At 41.8% G+C, this 17,075-nt stretch overlaps 1 protein-coding gene across 1 annotated transcript in view; it reads left to right on the top strand.

The window, feature by feature from the left end:
* The first annotated feature begins 256 nt into the window (after positions 1-256).
* HERC2 (HECT and RLD domain containing E3 ubiquitin protein ligase 2) overlaps positions 257-17,075 on the top strand; it is a 230,085-nt gene continuing 213,266 nt past the window's right edge. Inside the window, exons 1-3 of the mRNA XM_082658482.1 lie at positions 257-375; positions 751-853; positions 12,372-12,486. Coding sequence (XP_082514608.1) covers positions 782-853; positions 12,372-12,486 — 187 coding nt within the window. The 5' untranslated portion in view covers positions 257-375; positions 751-781. The remainder of the gene's footprint in view (positions 376-750; positions 854-12,371; positions 12,487-17,075) is intronic.

Here is a 17,075-nt window from a genome sequence, read left to right as displayed (position 1 = left end):
GTAGTCCCGCGTCGGCCCGCCCCGCCGGCCTCTGGAGGCGCCGGGATTGCAGGCCCCGGGATTGGGAGCGCCGGCTTAGCCCGTGGCTTTTGGGGCTGTGTCCGCACGCGCTGGAGCCAGGCAGCCGGGCCTCTGCCGTCCGGTCTTCGTTCTAGGGGGGCGGCGAGGGCGGCCGGCCGCTGGGGCGGTGCAGGCCGGGGCCGGGCCAAACCGGGGCACGGCGGGCGTTGGCGCAGCCGCCGGACCGGGGCCTGCACGGACCGCCCGCGGCGCGCGTCTCGGGCTGTCTTTTCATTTCCAAGTGATTATTGTTTTGGATTTTTCTGCAGACGTGAATTTTGGTTAATTTATTTCACGCACCAGTTCTGGCCTGAGGTAAAGCGGAGGATGCGTTCTGGTGTCATTTGTCGTTGAGATGTGGGCTTTTTGCAGTCTGTGTGTTTACCTTTTGGATTTAAGGGAAGGGGTGACATTGTGATTTGGTCTTGTAACCGTCCATTCTCAAGGTCTCGCCGACGTGGTACAGACCCGGGCGAATCCCGTGTGTGACTCTTACCTGGACTGGAAGTAGGCTTTTTCCTTTCTCGCCCTATCTTTCTCTTTCCCTCTCTCCTCCTCTCACTCCCCTCCTCCAGAGCTTCTCCTCTCCCTCCTTCCTGTTCCCTCTTTTTGCCGCATTAAATCTTGCGGTAGGGTCTTTGTAAAATTCTGAAAAGGTTTAGGTCTTCAGCGTTTCTGTTTTACTTGCAGGTTTGACGACTGGGAGGAAATCGGGGGAAAGATGCCTTCTGATTCTTTCTGTTTGGCTGCTCAGGCTCGACTTGACTCCAAATGGTTGAAAACAGATATACAGGTGGGGTTTTGACATTCCTTTTTCCTGGTGTTTTCCTTGCCTACATAGTTAAACTTCTGGTGAACCCTTTCTTTAGGATATGTAAGGGCATGCAGATCAGATCTTGCCATATTAGAGAAGCAGGTTTGTTTTCTATAACTTTAAATGTACCTTTTATTGTGTCAGTTTTTATTGCTCTATTTATAGTGTGTGTGGCTACATTTTAATTACAGTTATTTATAAGTGCAAGAAACGAGATATTATGCAAAAATTTTTTGTTATTATTTTTTAAGAGGTCTGTATCATTCTTAGCCATATCTTGGTGACTGTTTAGTGATACTTTTTGAGATGTTCAGTTAATTATGTGGGGGAGAAGTGACATACAGTCATTTATTATGTCCTGCAGAAACTCATTTTTATGGGATTGTGTTTCTGGAGAGACAAGGGTTCAGTTGAGCTGTTTGTTTTGTATTCTCATTGGTCTTATTAAGAGGAGTGCTTGGATTTTCATATCAAGAACATGTGGAAACAAAATGTTAGCCTTAGACTCTCTAATAATTTGTTTTAAGGTAATTGCATGCTTGTCCAGAAATTGTCAAATAAATAATGATGATGTTTCTGTAGTCTTTTCTTTATCCCAAGTTAGTTTTGTTTGCAAATGGAAAAACTGTTTGTAACTCCCTGTTGCCCTCAGAAAGAAATGGCTGAAATATTTTGTTGTGTATATGCGTTTTTTCCCTCTTCCCTGAGGTTAACCATTTTAAGTATTTCTCAAGTAATCTTAACCTTGTTTAAATACAGTCTTACCTACTGCATGACGCAAGTCATGTATTCTGTAAGCAGTTGATCTTAGATATTTGTAGTGAAGCGTTATTGCCCTTCTTACATTTTTTTTTTTAAGTGTGGAGTCCCAGTTGGTTTCAGAGCCAAGTGTTAAGAACTATGTTGTGGGTGATGGGATGGTTAACCCAAGAAGAATTGGGTTAAGAATTGGCAAAGTAGTGACTTTTTATTTTTTTAATTTAAACATTATCTTTTATTTAGCAATTACTTTCTGTTTTCCTTTGACTTTTTTTTTTTAAGCAGGGGTGGGGGAAGTGAGAGATGAATAATTTCTTATTTACAAAATCTTGAGATTCCGGCAAACTGATTTTAAGAATTGTTTTTATTTTTTTATTTAAAAAAATTTAAAAGAAAATTTATTTATTTTATTTATTTTGGCTGTGCTGGGTCTTAGTTGCCACACTCGGGATCTTTAGTTGAGACATGTGGACTTCTTAGTTGCGGCATGCATGTGGGATCTAGTTCCCTGACCAGGGATTGAACCCTGGCCCCCTGCATTGGGAGCGCAGAGTCTTACCCACAGGACCACCAGGGAAGTCCCAAGAATTGTTTTTGTATTAGTGTTTATATATTTTACAAAACTTTTTGAAGTAAAGAACTTTACCTAATGAAGTTTTTTTTCCCTTAGTAATTATAATTGAATAATTGCTAAATATGAGTTTTAGCATCTTGATCTAAAACCGGTTTAATGCTGAGTTGAGTGCCTACAATGAGTCAGGCAGATACACATAAATAGAAACACCACTCATGCCTTAGAGTGATTACCATTTTACCTTTGGTTTATTTAGTGTAATATACAGTGCTTGGCCCTTCTTTAGACATTTGAGTACTATTCAGAAGTCTTCCGAACTCCTAGGAATAAGTGAAGAGACCTAGGTTTTGGATAGAGGAAAAATGTAGTATGGGTGTTGAAGCTGTGAGATAAATGAAAATAGTGTGAAAAAAGTGATTGGTGACCTTGGTTTTATACAATTTCTCCAGCATTGCTTATTAAATGTGAGGAATGAATGTTGTTGTTTTACCCTAAGGAATAACTTAGACATGGTTTACTCTTTGGAATCTTTCCTGAAAACATATATTGTGGATGCCAGCCTTATGCTGATGGGTTTTACACTTACCTTGTTGGGGATGTCTCTCCCACCTGGAGTGGGAAGGGTCCCCTTCCTTAAGTAGGCTTCTGTATTGGGAGCAGGATTGACACCTGGGTAATGAATAATATGTGGGGTAGAAGCATGTTTCTTAGCTGTAAGAGTTAGCTAATCTATTTTTCTATGGCTGTTTTTATTTGAAATGCCTGTGAAGTTTTCAGTGACTTTAGAAAGGAAAAATTTTTGGAGACTGAAAAGTTTTAATATGTCTATTATAGAGAATATAGACACTAATCCTAGACTTTCTTGATCAGAGACATTTAGATCCCTCAGGCCTGGGACTTTGTAACCAGCTGCCTCTAATGGAGTACCCATTGTATGGCAGACATATATCTGGTTTTTACATATATAATGCCTTTTACTTCTTCAGTACTCTTTTCTGGTTGTTGTGTGGAGTTCCTTGAATCGCCATCTTCCTTCACAACTCTCTTGAGGAGGCAGCAAATACAGAGCTAAGAAGTGTTAGCTACATAATCACTACCATTACCATGTTTATATTTACAGTAAAAGTCCTTCTGTCTAATGTGATTGGTAGTTTTTTTGGTGAACCAAAAAGTCAGTTAAGCAAAAGAACTATAAAAATAGTACATAATACCTTAAAAACTTTTTATTCTTAAAATACATATGCATATTTATTTCCTAGTCTTGTTTTTTTTTTTTCTTCTTTTTGGCTGTGCCATATGGCATGTGGGATCTTAGTTCCCTGACCAGGGATCGAACCCGTGCCCCCCCGCAGTGGAAGAGCAGAGTCTTAACCACTGGACCACCGGGGAAGTCCCTTGCTAGTCTTGATGTAAGCTTAAGGGTGTGTCTTTGAGCCGGGGTCCACGAATGGCTGGTGTTATCCTGTTCTTTCTTGAATAAGCTGTACTCAGATCAATCTCCTATTTTTGGGTTTCTATTTTTGGGTTCTTTGAAGTGGAACATGAAATTAGGTATGTATGAAGCAATTTTTAAAACTTTTTATTTTGAAATAATAATAGACCCACAGGAAGTTGCAAAGAAAGTAGAGAGGTCACGGTGTACTCTTCTTCCAGACTCCCCCAGTGGTACAATCTTAGGTAACTATAGTATAATATTAAAACCAGCAAATTGACATTGGTACAATGTGAGCATAGTTCTATGCCATTTTATCATATGTGATTATTCATGTAACCACCACCACAATTAAGATTCAGAAGTGTTCCATCACCACAGAGATCTCCCTCCTGCTGTCCCTCTATAGTCACACTCAACTTCCTCTACCATCTTTGACCCCTGGCAATCACTAATCTGTTCTCCATCTGTATAATTTTGTCATTTCGAGAATGTCATATGGTATGTGACCTTTTGAAACTGGCTTTGTTCACTCGGTATAATGCCTTTGAGGCCCATCAAAGTTGTTGACTATATCAATAATGCAACTCAGATTGAATTTTTCTTTTCTTCTAGTCATCAATTTAAAATGATTCAGCATGAAAGTTAGCTTTTAAACTTAAAGTTATTAAATGTATATATTGTCACTTTACACTTAGAAATATCAGTAGATTAAAAAATGTAAACATGAACATCTTGGTAAATTCAAATCTCAGGTTTTCCAGTTGACAGATGATACATAGAAGTAAAAGGATGTTGTACACACAGGTAACTTAATTGATTTTCATAATGACTTCTTGTGATTTCTTTCGTGTCTGTGAATAGGTAGTATTGCTCAATTTTTTATTCATGATTTTGGTTGTTTGTATCTTTTCTGTACTTTGGACCTGTCTTGTCAGGGGTTTATATATTTTGGTAGTCTTTTTTTTAAAGAACTGACTTTTAGCTTTGGTTCTTGGAAAAGACTAATAATAGTTATAAAGGAAAGAAAATGAGTTTATCATCAGACTTGACAACAAGGCCTTATGCAGAAGAAAGCTGAGTAACATATTCATGGCACCTGAGAAAAGAAAATGTGAGCCAAGGATTTTATGTTCTAGCAGAACTGACTTTTCAGGTAAAAAGGACACAAGTTTATCAATGAGCAGGAACTCAGAAAATATTGTTTCCAAGAGCCCTTCCTGAGGAGTTGAGTAGAGAAAGATCTTTAGATGACTGAATGACTGTACATGGACATGAAGACTGGTGGTGGGCATTAAACCTATAGTTATGGGTAGAACCCAGAGTGAGTTTTAAAAGGGAGAGAGCATAGCTGTTACAACAGCTGTATGCTTAGACATGTTGGATTATAGTAGAACTGTTCTGCAGTGTCTAATTTAGTAATCCTATGTATTGAAGTTTTCACTTTAGGTCTTGTATTTTCATCTTTAGAGATTCCATTCCGTTCCTTTTTATATCTTCCATTTCACTTGTCATGATGTTCATATTTTCCTCTCTGTGAGTACATGGAACATATCTATAATAGAGCTTTTAACATTCTTGTCTGCTAATTCCATCATGTCTGTAATTTCTGCATTTATTTCGATTGACTGAATCTATCATTTCTGTTGATTTATTGCTCTGGTTATGGGACATGTTTGCATGCCTGGTAATTTTTTATTAAATGTTGGACATTATAAATAAATATTATGTTATTCTGTGTTAGATTTTGTTTTATTCTTTTACAGAGCATTAGTTTTGTCTGGCATGCATGTAAGTTACTTGGGATCAATTTGGCCTTTCAAAGATTGATCCTAAGGTTTGTTTGGGCTGATCTAGCACAGCCTTTAATCTTGGGCTAATTTATCTGCCTTATTAAGGCAATGTCCTTCTCAGGACTAATGCTTCGTGTGTTGGGAGGTCTTTCTATTCTGGTTGGTGGAAACACAAGATTTCCCAGACTGTGAATCATAGGGGTTCTGCCTACTCCTTTTTAGTGCTGCTTTCCCCAGCCTTGGGAGTGTTCTCAACTCATACCCAGATCAGTTCTCAGCCAGAATCTCAAGGGGTCCCCTCTTCCCATCTCCAGAGATCAGCCTCTCTGCAGCCAACTTCCTCTCCTGTATTCTTGTCATTTTGACCTACTTATAGCTGGTCTCTCTCCTCCATTCAGCAAGACCTCTGGGCTCTATTTGGGTTCCCCTTTCCTGTGTTGCAGCCTGGAAGCTGCTTCTAGGCATTAAGTTTGGGAAGTTGTAGCCCTTACTTCATTTGTTGCCCTTCTCAGGGATCACAGTTCTGGGCTGTCTGTTGTCCAATGTTGGAAAACAGCTGTTTGATATATTCTGTCTGGTTTTCTACCAGACAGGTAATTCCTAAAGAAGTTAATTCTTCACAGGTGGAAGCACAGGCCTTCCCAATCTGCTTTAATCTCATTTATTGACTTCTTAATTTTAGATATTGTTTGTTTTGGTTTTAGAATTTCCACATTTTTGTTTGAATGCATTTTATTGAGGTATAATTATATTTAGTAAAATGCATCTATTTTAAATGTTTAGTTTGAAGTGTTTTGGCAGTTTGCTTAACTGCCACATTAGGTACTTTTCTATAGTTTCCAGTTCTCTGCTGAAATTGTTCATGTGATCTTTTAATTGCTTGAACACGTTAAACCTTGTGCAGCCTCTTTAGATTCCTCGACTGCATCTCCCTTTCCCTCTGGGTTGATACCCCAGCGTGCCTGTGGGCTGCCCTTCCACTCTTCGTCTTAGATGTAACGTCACACAGCAGGGTGTAGGTTAGGGCTTCCCAGCTGCCTACCATGGAGTTGCAGGTGACATCGTCTGGAAGGTGGGGGAGAGCAGGAGCTCACTTTCCACAGGGCGAACATTCACCGCTTGGTAAGGAGAGATACGGGAACTGGGTATTTTAATTCCCACCCCCCACCCCCTTTTTTTCCCTCCTTGGACGGGTCTGTGGTTTCTTCTCGGAGACCTTGGCGAAGAGCCCCACATGCCTGGAGAGTATACCTGCCGCACACCATGGAGTGGGGACCGGTGCAGTAAAACGGGAGTCTGCAGACTTTTCCTGTAAAGGGCCAGATCGTAAATATTTCTGTGGGCCATGTGTCCTCTGTAACAGCTGCTCTCCTCTGCTGTTGTCATGCGAAAGCAGCTACGGCCGGTACATAAAACAAGTACATGTTGGTAGGCTCCAGAAACTTTATGGATACTGAAGTTTGAATGTCATAATTTTCATGTGTCATGAAATATTTTCCTTGGTTATTTTTCGATCATTGAAAAATGTAAAAGCCACTCTTAGCTTGAGGGCCATCTAAAATCAGGTCGTGGGCCACGTTTGGCCCCTGGTGGGCCTTAATTTGCTGACCCCTGTAGTAACTTGCTGCATCATTTGCTTCCTATGCTTCCTTGTCTTACCTCCCCCTCTGCCCTTCCCCTCACTGCCCTGGGCTGGCATCTGCCAGGGAAAGTGTCAGCACTTTAATCTGTTACTTGGGCTTTCCTTTTTAGGGCAAAGTCTGTATCTGTATGTCTCTTTTCTGGATGCACTCTTGATTTGCTTATGCTGTCTTCCATTTTCTTCATTTTTCAGTCATGTGGCCTTATCTTACCCATTTTTATTTTTGTTTGAGTTCTAGGTATTGTACATGAAAAATCGTTGTGATCACTTGGGGATACTGGGTAACGCTTTCCTCTTCCAGAGAGGATCTGTCAAACTAGTAGCACTAGTGACCTCAGGTTACTTCAGAGCAGCAGGGAACTGTGATGGTTCAAAACGGGGCTCCTACCGGCCTGCTTGTACCTCACCCGTACTTCTGTGTGTGTGTGTGTGTCCCTTCGGAGTTCTGCTCAAAGCGTGGCATGTTTCCCTCTTCCTCACAGGCCTCTTTCCTGTGAGGACCATGGCTCTAGCCGCTCAGCAGCTCCACTGAGCTGTGCTTGGTCTCAGCCCTGCTCGCAGAATTGGCAGGTGCCTCTAGGGAAGCAGCCTTCGGCTCCCTGGGCTGTCCTCCTCTCCTTGCTGCCTGGATGTCTTCAAACAGATGTACTTTATGTTTCTTTCTGACCTTTCCAGTTCTAGAAACCTGTTCTTAAAATTTTTTGGAATTGGTATATTGTCCTGTGTTCAGTAGGTGTTTAGAAAGTATTTTTCTGCAAGGCTAAGAAAAAAAACCAGATATCTTTACTTTAGTCATCTGCAAATATTTGAACAGATCACATTTCAGGCATATTTTAAAAATAGAAGAAATAAACATTTTCTAACTATAAGTTAATCAAAATGCCATTTATTTCATTTGGCATATTCTATTTCGGATTATATTGTGTAATTATACAGTTCTGAAGTAGTGATTTTAATAGATACCTTCAGGGTCCTCTTGCCCAATTCTATTTGGTTTTCAAGTATTGGTAGCACCTGTGATGGCTCCCCCAGGCCTCCTTACTGCATGTGTTGGTGCATGTGGTGTTGGTGAGAAGAGAACAAGCTTGAGAGTTAGGCCTCTTCCCAAAAACTCTGACAGCCTCGGTGTTGTGTGATCTTGGTCAGGTAATTGAACTCCTAAGTTTTAGTTCCTGACCCTCAAAACTGGGCCTATTACTAGCCCCCTTGCTGGCTTCTTTTCAGGATGAAAATGCCTTTACCTGCTGTGTGATTTTAGAGGTGTGAGGTAAGAATGTAAGAGCACATTGGAAAAGGGTCCTAAGACTGAATAATGCTAATCAGAGGCATCTGGATTCTATGTGAAAAAAGTTAAAATTTAAGATCTGTGTTGTCACCCATTGGGAACGTTTATGTAAATTACCTACTAATAAAGACAAACTATTTATAGACTGTTGTACAAATACTCTTAAACTGCCAAATTGAAGTGACTTTCACTGCTTGTGCAGGTTATTCTTCCAGTGCCATGATTATTTCCCAGTTTTCCTGGCCTCTTTCTCCTTGGGATCCTGTGCTTCCCTCCCAGTGCCTTGGAATGCTCTCCCAGGGGCGTCATCTCTGCCTTCTGCAGTCTAGCTCTTTCAAGCCCTGCTCCATGGAAGCTTGCTCTGTTGCCTTAGCAGTGTTCCTCCTTCCTCGAATCCTTTCAGATGCCCGAACCATTGTAGTTGGGTGGTTACTCGAGTTCACGTCCGCAGTTCCTAAGAGGCTTCTACAGCGAGTATCCCTCCAGACACCCAGTGTCTACCTTCCACACAGCTGCCCTGCTCTCATCCTTCCCAGCATGACCCGAGTGATGAAAGAATGGGCGGTAGTGATAGTTCTTGTTTCCATGTAAACTGGGCTTTTCCTTGGCTTATTCTTTAATAAATGTTTCGTCCCCAGCCACCCAGGGGTAATCCTAGTGGGCAGTCGGGGCTGGTCCACCCTCCCTCCTTCCGCGTTAGCATCTTCTGCAGGTTTATTGCCCATGCTGTTGACTCCCAGATTTGAACCTCTAGCCCTGAACACTCTGCTAAGATCTGGATTTGTATTTGCAGTATGTGTGTAATGTGTCTGTGTGTGTGTATGTGTGTACATGTATGCACGTGCATGGGGAGAGTATCTCCATGTTTATGTTCAGTAGTTGGTGCAAATCTCAGTGGTTAAAACTGAGCTAATTCCCTCTCATCCTGAGTCTGTTCCCTACCTGGTTTTTCACGTTTCACATCTGCTCTGTCCCATTTGATCTGAAATGTCTTACATACTCTTCTCTTCCATGTCTTGGCTTACGCTCTCATCCTGTTTGGGGGAGCTCTTAGCAGAGGCCACCTAAGTTATTTCCTTTGTTTCTGGTTTCTTCCTCTGTCCTCTCCACTGCCCTGACACTGAGTTATGGCTGGAGGTGTGATCATTTATTCCCTGGCCCCTAGAGGTGGCGTGTAACTGCTGGAGCACAGCACGTGTGGGGCTGTATTTATTCTGGCCACTGTTTGCCTACGTGGCTTTGTGGGCCAGGACTGAGCCCAGCGGCAGCTCTTAGCTGCCCACCTCTTACGCAGACCAGCAGATGAGCCAGGCCTTTCCATTCCCGCGTTAAAACCTCAGGGACCCTGAACGTCTGTGGCTCACTTTTTAGAAAGGATTTACTTCTCCCTCTGCCAGTTAATACTTTTGCCAGCAGTCATGTTTTGGTCTCAAGTATGTTTATGGCAGTTATCTTGTTAGTGATGTGGACAGATAAAATATGAGTGCTGAGAGCAAGTTGTTGCTTCTGTGAAAACTAAGTTAGATGCGAAATTGGTTTTCTGTTGCGATGTAACAAGTCACTGACCAGAAATTCAGCAGCTTAAAACAACTCCATTTACTCTCTCCCCCTTTCTGTGTGGGTCAGGTGTCTGGCCATGGCTTAGCTGGGTCTTCTGCTTCGGGATTCACAGGCTGCAGTCAGGGTGCTAACCAGTCTGCTTTCTCATCTGGAGTCTCACTGGGGTCCTTGTCGGCAGAATTCAGTTTGTTGGGTGTTGGGTGGGGCTGAGCTGTGGGCTCCTAGGATATGCCCCCTCCATTGGCAGCTCATGGCAGTGGCTGGGAGAGTGTCTCTTCTGGATGGCCCCATCCTCTTAAGGGCTTTTACCTGACAGGGCCCTAGGGTAATCATCCTTTTGGTTGACTAGACATCAACCAATGTGAGACCTTAATTATATATGAGAAATTCCTTCACTTTTGCCACAGAAGGAAACAAAACCTAGTCACAGGTGGAAAGTCCCGTCCTATATTCACAGGTCCTGCCCATACTCAGAGAGAGGATTACACAGGGTGTGTGTGCCCCGGGGGGGCAAGGATCTTGAGGGCATCTTAGATTTGCCTACTACACATCGTTTGGATAAAAGTGAGATGCTAAAAAAAATTACTTGTACGGGTTAGGTAAGAGAGAACTGTCAAGGATTGCGGGAAAAGCCTTGCAAGTCTAAAGGAATTGTGTACTAAGATCGCTCACAGAGTGCCCTTCAGTTCTTGCTCCCTTTAAAGAAACTGAGTCTGGAAATAGTGGATGCTTCATGAGAGTGGCGAATGTTGGATTGATGACAAGGGACAAGCTGGTGGACTTGTGAACAAAGAAAAGGCCCTGACCTTCCATTAAAAGATGGGCAAACAGATGTGTCTGTTTTAGTGTAAAGTGTCTTGTCTGTCTGAGAAGAGGGTTTCTGTTGTACCTGCCGTTTTCAGAATGGATGCCTTCTTTGGGTGTTTACCATGCCCACGCCCTTCAGTGACTGCTTTCTCTGGGAAACCTTTTCTGACTTCCAAATACTGACAACCAAGAGCATTTTTGTGGGCATTTTTGTTTTGTCTTTGAATATCACTATGGACTCGTGTTTTTGTTTTTGTTTTTTTTTTGCGGGCCTCTCACTGTTGTGGCCTCTCCCGTTGCGGAGCACAGGCTCTGGACGCGCAGGCTCAGCGGCCATGGCTCACGGGCCCAGCAGCTCCGCGGCATGTGGGATCTTCCCGGACTGGGGCACAAACCCATGTCCCCTGCATCGTCAGGAGGACTCTCAACCACTGCGCCACCAGGGAAGCCCCGTTATGTATTTTGATGTTCAAAATTATTCTAAATTTGGCCAGTGAGGGAGTCCTCATCAGGCTTTGAGCAGCTTTTTTGGTGCAAACTTAAGATATTCCAGGCTCACCTTTCTTTCCTGGTCCTTGACTCAGCCTTTTTTTCCCTAGAGCCCAGGTTTCATTTAGTAGGAAGTGGTTCTTGGAAACCAGTATCTGGGTGCTGGGTGTACTCACTGCTCTCAGAGTGCCATTGATTTTAGGTCTTTTCCAAAGACAGTGCAAGCAGATATATTCAAATATAAATTCATGCTGAGATTTCCAATTCAAATTGTTCTTAAAAACTTCCTTGATTTTATCTTTTATACTTAAATCTAGTAACATTAACATACTTTGTCATAAACATACATTTTATTATATTAACATTGCTTTATCCTATAATATATACATGAAATAGTTGAAAAATTTTAATATCAATATTATAGTTGTGAATAAGACCAATTAGTAAAGTTTAAGGTTTTTTTTTTCCCCTTGAAGTATATCCAGCTAAAGATGTATAGTTGAAAAGGGTCTTGACATACAGTTGACCCTGAACAATGCAGGTTTGAACTACGTGGGTCCACTTGTACTTGGATATTTTTCAGTAGTAAATACTGAAGTACTACACGGTCTATGGTTGGTTGAGTCTGTGGTTGTGGAGGAACCGTGCATATGGAGGGCTGACTATAAAAGTTATATTTGGATTAACCCCTGAGTTGTTCAAGGGTCAAGTGTACTTTTCTTTTTGATAAACAGGTTAATTTGCTTGTTACCAGTTATAGGCTTTGCTTTTTATGATTTAATTGTACTTTTTGAAAATGAAAATCATTTATATGTTTTAGAAGTAAACGTAAGGTATACTCAAAATCTTGCCTTCATTCACCTCTGCTGCTTTTTACCCACGTTCCCCTTCCCATCTCCCGATAAGTGATCATGTAATTTGTGTCTGGTTTATCTTTCCAGAGCACCTGCCCACATGTGTCTTTTTTCTTGTATCTTAGGCAAAACGTAGCACAGTATATAAACTATTATGCACAGTACCTTTTTCACTTAACTGTATTTCTTGGGAAAATTTTCATTAAATGTTGAACGAATGAGATTTTTTTTCCATATTATTCTTTAAGAATTGCATTGTGAGTGTGATTACTCTGTAAGTTTATTTTATTTATCATTGCCAGCTTGCATTCACACGAGATGGGCTCTGTGGTCTGTGGAATGAAATGGTTAAAGATGGAGAAATTGTATATACTGGGGCAGAGTTAACACAGAATGGAGAACTTCCTTCTAGAAAAGGTAAGGGCCTTTAGTATTTTTCATTTTGTGAAGACCTTTATAAATTGCATTTTATAGAAATTTTGGAATGTGCTATAGGAACAGAAGTGTGCTTGAGTGTAACTGAAGTTTTGTTTTCACTTTGGAGATGTCTAAATGATAGTTAATATTAGGAGCTTCCTGGATTTCATTGTTCTGTGTGAATTGAAGGCCTTTTCATGGCAAAACCACCTTGCTGTGGTGTCCTTCCTCTGATGTCTCATTTGTAGCTTATAGGAACTCCACTTAATGTTTCTTCGTTAAGTTTTGAAATGTATATTGCTTTGGCTAACTATAAATTGTGGTTATTATAAGGTCGAGTGGAAATAATCAGTATTCCTGAAATTTTTCCTGTATGACTCTCGAGTGGGAGTGTATAAAACACTTTTTGGAAGCCTTCGACCTGTGGCCTGGACTTGGCTCCCCTTCTATTGTATCTTCTTGTCTATGCAGGGAAATATCAGTGAACACTCTTGTTAGGCCTGTAGTTATGAAAACGCAATGAAATTCTGTCACTCAGTTGTTCTTGACTTTGGCTGTGAATCAGCATCACTGTTTAGGCTTTAAAAAGAAATGAATGCGTGGACCCACCCCAAGCCTGAAAAGCCTACAGGTCTACACAGTGAGCAGCCGCACGCCTATCCCCCAGGCCCTACTAGTCCCTCCTCTGTCCATTGGTGCGCCTTACCTGGTGCCCTTGGGCACTTCATGTATGGTATTAACAGGGTCCATTTCAGTGTAACTTTTTGTCTTTAAGGTAAAACTTATGCATAATAAAATACATGTTCTAAGTTTACTCTTCCATACGTTTTGACAGATGTAGTTGGTGTAACTTAGACCCCTCAACGTTACTCTCACTTCGAAGGTTCTCTCGTGCCCCTTCCCGGCTCACCCCTGCCCTCTCTGCTCAGAGGCAACTACTGGTCTGATCTTTCTCTACCGTGGATTAGTTTTGCCTTTTCTAGACTTACATGTAAATAGAATCATGTAGTCCTCTGTGCTGTTTTGTGCATCTTTCACTCCGTAATGTTTTAGTAGTTCATTCTGTATATATATATTTTTTGAATATTTAAATTTTATTTATATTTTTATACAGCAGGTTCTTATTAGTTATCTATTTTATACACATCAGTGTATACATATCAATCTCAATCTCCCAATTCATCACACCACCACCACGCCCCCGCCGCTTTCCCCCCTTGGTGTCCATACGTTTGTTCTCTACATCTGGGTCTCTATTTCTGCCCTGCAAACTGGTTCACCTGTACCATTTTTCTAGATTCCACACATGTGTTAATATACGAAATTTGTTTTTCTTTCTGATTTACTTCACTCTGTATGACAGTCTCTAGATCCATCCACGTCTCTACAAATGACCCAATTTCGTTCCTTTTTATGGCTGAGTAATATTCCATTGCATATATGTACCATATCTTCTTTATCCATTCGTCTGTCAATGGGCATTTAGGTTGCTTCCGTGATCAGGCTATTGTAAATAGTGCTGCAGTGAACATTGGGGTGCATGTATCTTTTTGAATTATGGTTTTCCATTCTGTGTATTTTTAAAGTTTTTGTGCCTCTTCGTCTCAGCTCTCCAGTATTTGTTAATGCATTGAAACTCATTCCCCAAAATGTTTTTTGTGAAACATTAGTTCTAAAAGATACTCTAAGAAAAGCTAATTACATGGATAAATTCAAAGTGTATTTCTTATTCATTACATTTGATGAATATTTTTTGTTCTTTTAAAAATCATGTGGTTAGAAAGCAAAGTGTAATTGTTCTTTATGTAGGTCCCAACTGAATAGTTTTTTTGACATTCAGTAAAAGTTTATTTTTAATGTGGCATGATATTGCTTTTTATTATTAGAAAATACTTTTTTTCTCAGGCTTATACATGACAAATTTCATTTTTAAGACTATGTACATTATATGTGGTTGTATTGTAGCTGATTGTGAGGAAAATACAGATTAGAGTAGAAGTTCCTCAAACACACAAGTTTTCTTTGTTCTGTTTTCCGCAGGGATCGGTCACTTTCTTCTGCACCCACCCATTCTAGGATGAGTTCTTACTGTTATCAAGCTGGATTTCTGCATGGTTAATTTCTGGGAAATCGTGGCTTCTAATAATTTGCGCTTCCATTGAGATAAACTTTGCTTTCTTTTGCAGTCACATTTAGAACTTTCTGGTCCTACTGATGAGGAAAGAATGCTTCCTCCTACGTAGTAAGCTTTTGTGTTTCCTTTTGGGGGCCTACCCTGCAAAAGGCAGGCTAGATTATAGTCATATATGTTTTTTTGTTTTTTTCGTTTTCTTTGTTTTTTTGTTTTTTTTTGTTTTTTGCGGTATGCGGGCTCCTTACTGCTGTGGCCTCTCCCGTTCCGGAGCACAGGCTCCGGACGCGCAGGCTCAGCGGCCACGGCTCACGGGCGCAGCCGCTCCGCGGCATGTGGGATCTTCCCGGACCGGGGCACGAACCCGCGTCCCCTGCATCGGCAGGCGGACTCTCAACCACTGTGCCACCAGGGAAGCCCATATACGTTTTTTTGAGTGAACATTTCTTTCAACCCTCTTTAGGGTTGTTTGTATTTATTATTTTGAGGAAGGTAGAGAAGGGAATAGGATATAAAGAAAGGAAAGTTAGGAGGCTACTAAAAGATATGCTAAGCTTATTTTTTTATTTTTGTCTAGGGCTGGCCTTTATGTGAAGAACTTAAGTATCATGAGCTGTTTCATTTATTATAAACCTTCTCAGTCTATGCAGATAGTAGAAATACACTAGCCATTATTTTGCTTAGCCAGGCCTCTTGAAAAAGTTTCACTGCTGTTTCTGTTACATTACAAATGTAATTTATTGACATCAGGACTAATTTTTGTAGTTTTATGGAGCTTGTTTTTGGCTTTTTCTGACTTCATATTGTCCTTAAGTGCATTAATTGTTTGGGGTTTTTTTTTTTTTCCTTTGTCTAGTCAGTACTCTTTAGTTATGTATTCCATGAGATGAGTTTTTGATTTTTTTTTTTAAGAATACAACTTTCTTGCTAGTTTTATAGTTTTTCTGTGGAGGATGTAAAACATTGAATGTGGCCTTTCTTCCCAAATAATTCATGATTATTTGGGCAGAAAAGGCATCTGTATAAGCAAGGTGTGTAACAGGATGATGAAGACCCCATGATGTTACCCACAGCCAGGGCTGGAGGAGTTCCGAGGTGGAGTGTTCCCTGTGGTCTGTCAGGGGGCCCTGGTCTGGGCTCAAGGGCGGTGGCGTGTGGGGTCCCTGGGGAGAAGTGAGCACAGGCCTCCAGGTGGAGGACTGCAAAGAGCAGTGTGCCGGGTAACGGGGAGCAGTGGAGGTGGGGTGGGCCAGCCTGGAGGGAAGTGGACTCCTTGGAGCACCAGCTGTGTCTGAATCCAGGAGGGGCGCCTGCTGCTGCTCTGGACACACTCTCGGGGGGCACGCTTACACACTACAGGTCAAAAGCCTAAGGGTTCTCAAACTCTGTAGTTCATCAGGATCTCCTGGAGGCTTGGTCAGACACCCATGCCTGGCCCACCCTTAGAGCTTTCCGTTACTTGGAGTTGGGATAGGGCCTGGGAATCTGCCTTTCCAATGTGTTTCCAAGTCCTGCTGATGATGCTTGCTTGTCAAAGAGTATGTTGTGTCTGTTTGTAGCTACAGTCTATTACATTGGGAGTTTCAGAGGCAGAAAGAGGAAAAGAGCTTCCTCATGTGCTCCTTAGAAAACAGAACATTAAAGAAAAGCAGGGCTTCCCTGGTGGCGCAGTGGTTGAGAGTCCGCCTGCCGATGCAGGGGAGGCGGGTTCGTGCCCCGGTCCGGGAAGACCCCATGTGCTGCGGAGCGGTTGAGCCCGTGAGCCATGGCCACTGAGCCTGCGCATCCGGAGCCTGTGCTCCGCAGCGGGAGAGGCCACAACAGTGAGAGGCCCGCGTACTGAAAAAAAAAAAAAAAAAAAAAGCAAATGACCACAGTTAGATTTCCCTCATAAATATATTCTGTCCTTCATAGTTAATTCTTAGCACTTTGAATCTTTAGTCCTTTATGGAAAACTTAACCCACTCCTGGGAGCCTGCCTGATGTCTATTGGAAGCAGTGATATCAGCTTCTGCTGGAGTCTGTTCCCTACAGGGTTGGTGTTGTTGCTTTTGTTTGTTGAAGACCCAATTTCTGGCCTTTAGCTTTAGCTTTAGAAGGGAGCAGATGATAAAACTTGAGGCTCCAGTTGATTGATTAGACTTAGCAACGTTATCAAAATGGACAGGAGTAAAATCTTTTGCAGGGTGGGCTTCTTGGCGGTGGTGTGAGGATTTGGTCCTTGTCCATCCTGGGGTTAGAACACAGCAAAGGCAGCGAGGCATGGAAGCATGTCTAGAGCCTCCCACTATCCTGGGAATTGCAGTGTGTTTGTTTAAATAACATCCTGCCTGTATGAAGTTAATCAAGGGAATGTTAATTTTCTCTTTTTGATATGCTGGCTCTCCCATATTGTGGCCCTGAAGCACAGGGAAGCTCTAATGATAGCTGTGAGCTCATGAAGAAATACGGAGCATCC

The sequence above is a fragment of the Grampus griseus genome (assembly GCF_964374135.1).
Source record: "Grampus griseus genome assembly, chromosome: 7".
Taxonomy (NCBI): Eukaryota; Metazoa; Chordata; class Mammalia; order Artiodactyla; family Delphinidae; genus Grampus; species Grampus griseus.
The sequence above is the reverse complement of the archived record's forward strand: the minus strand, read 5'-3'. Positions and strand labels throughout refer to the sequence as shown.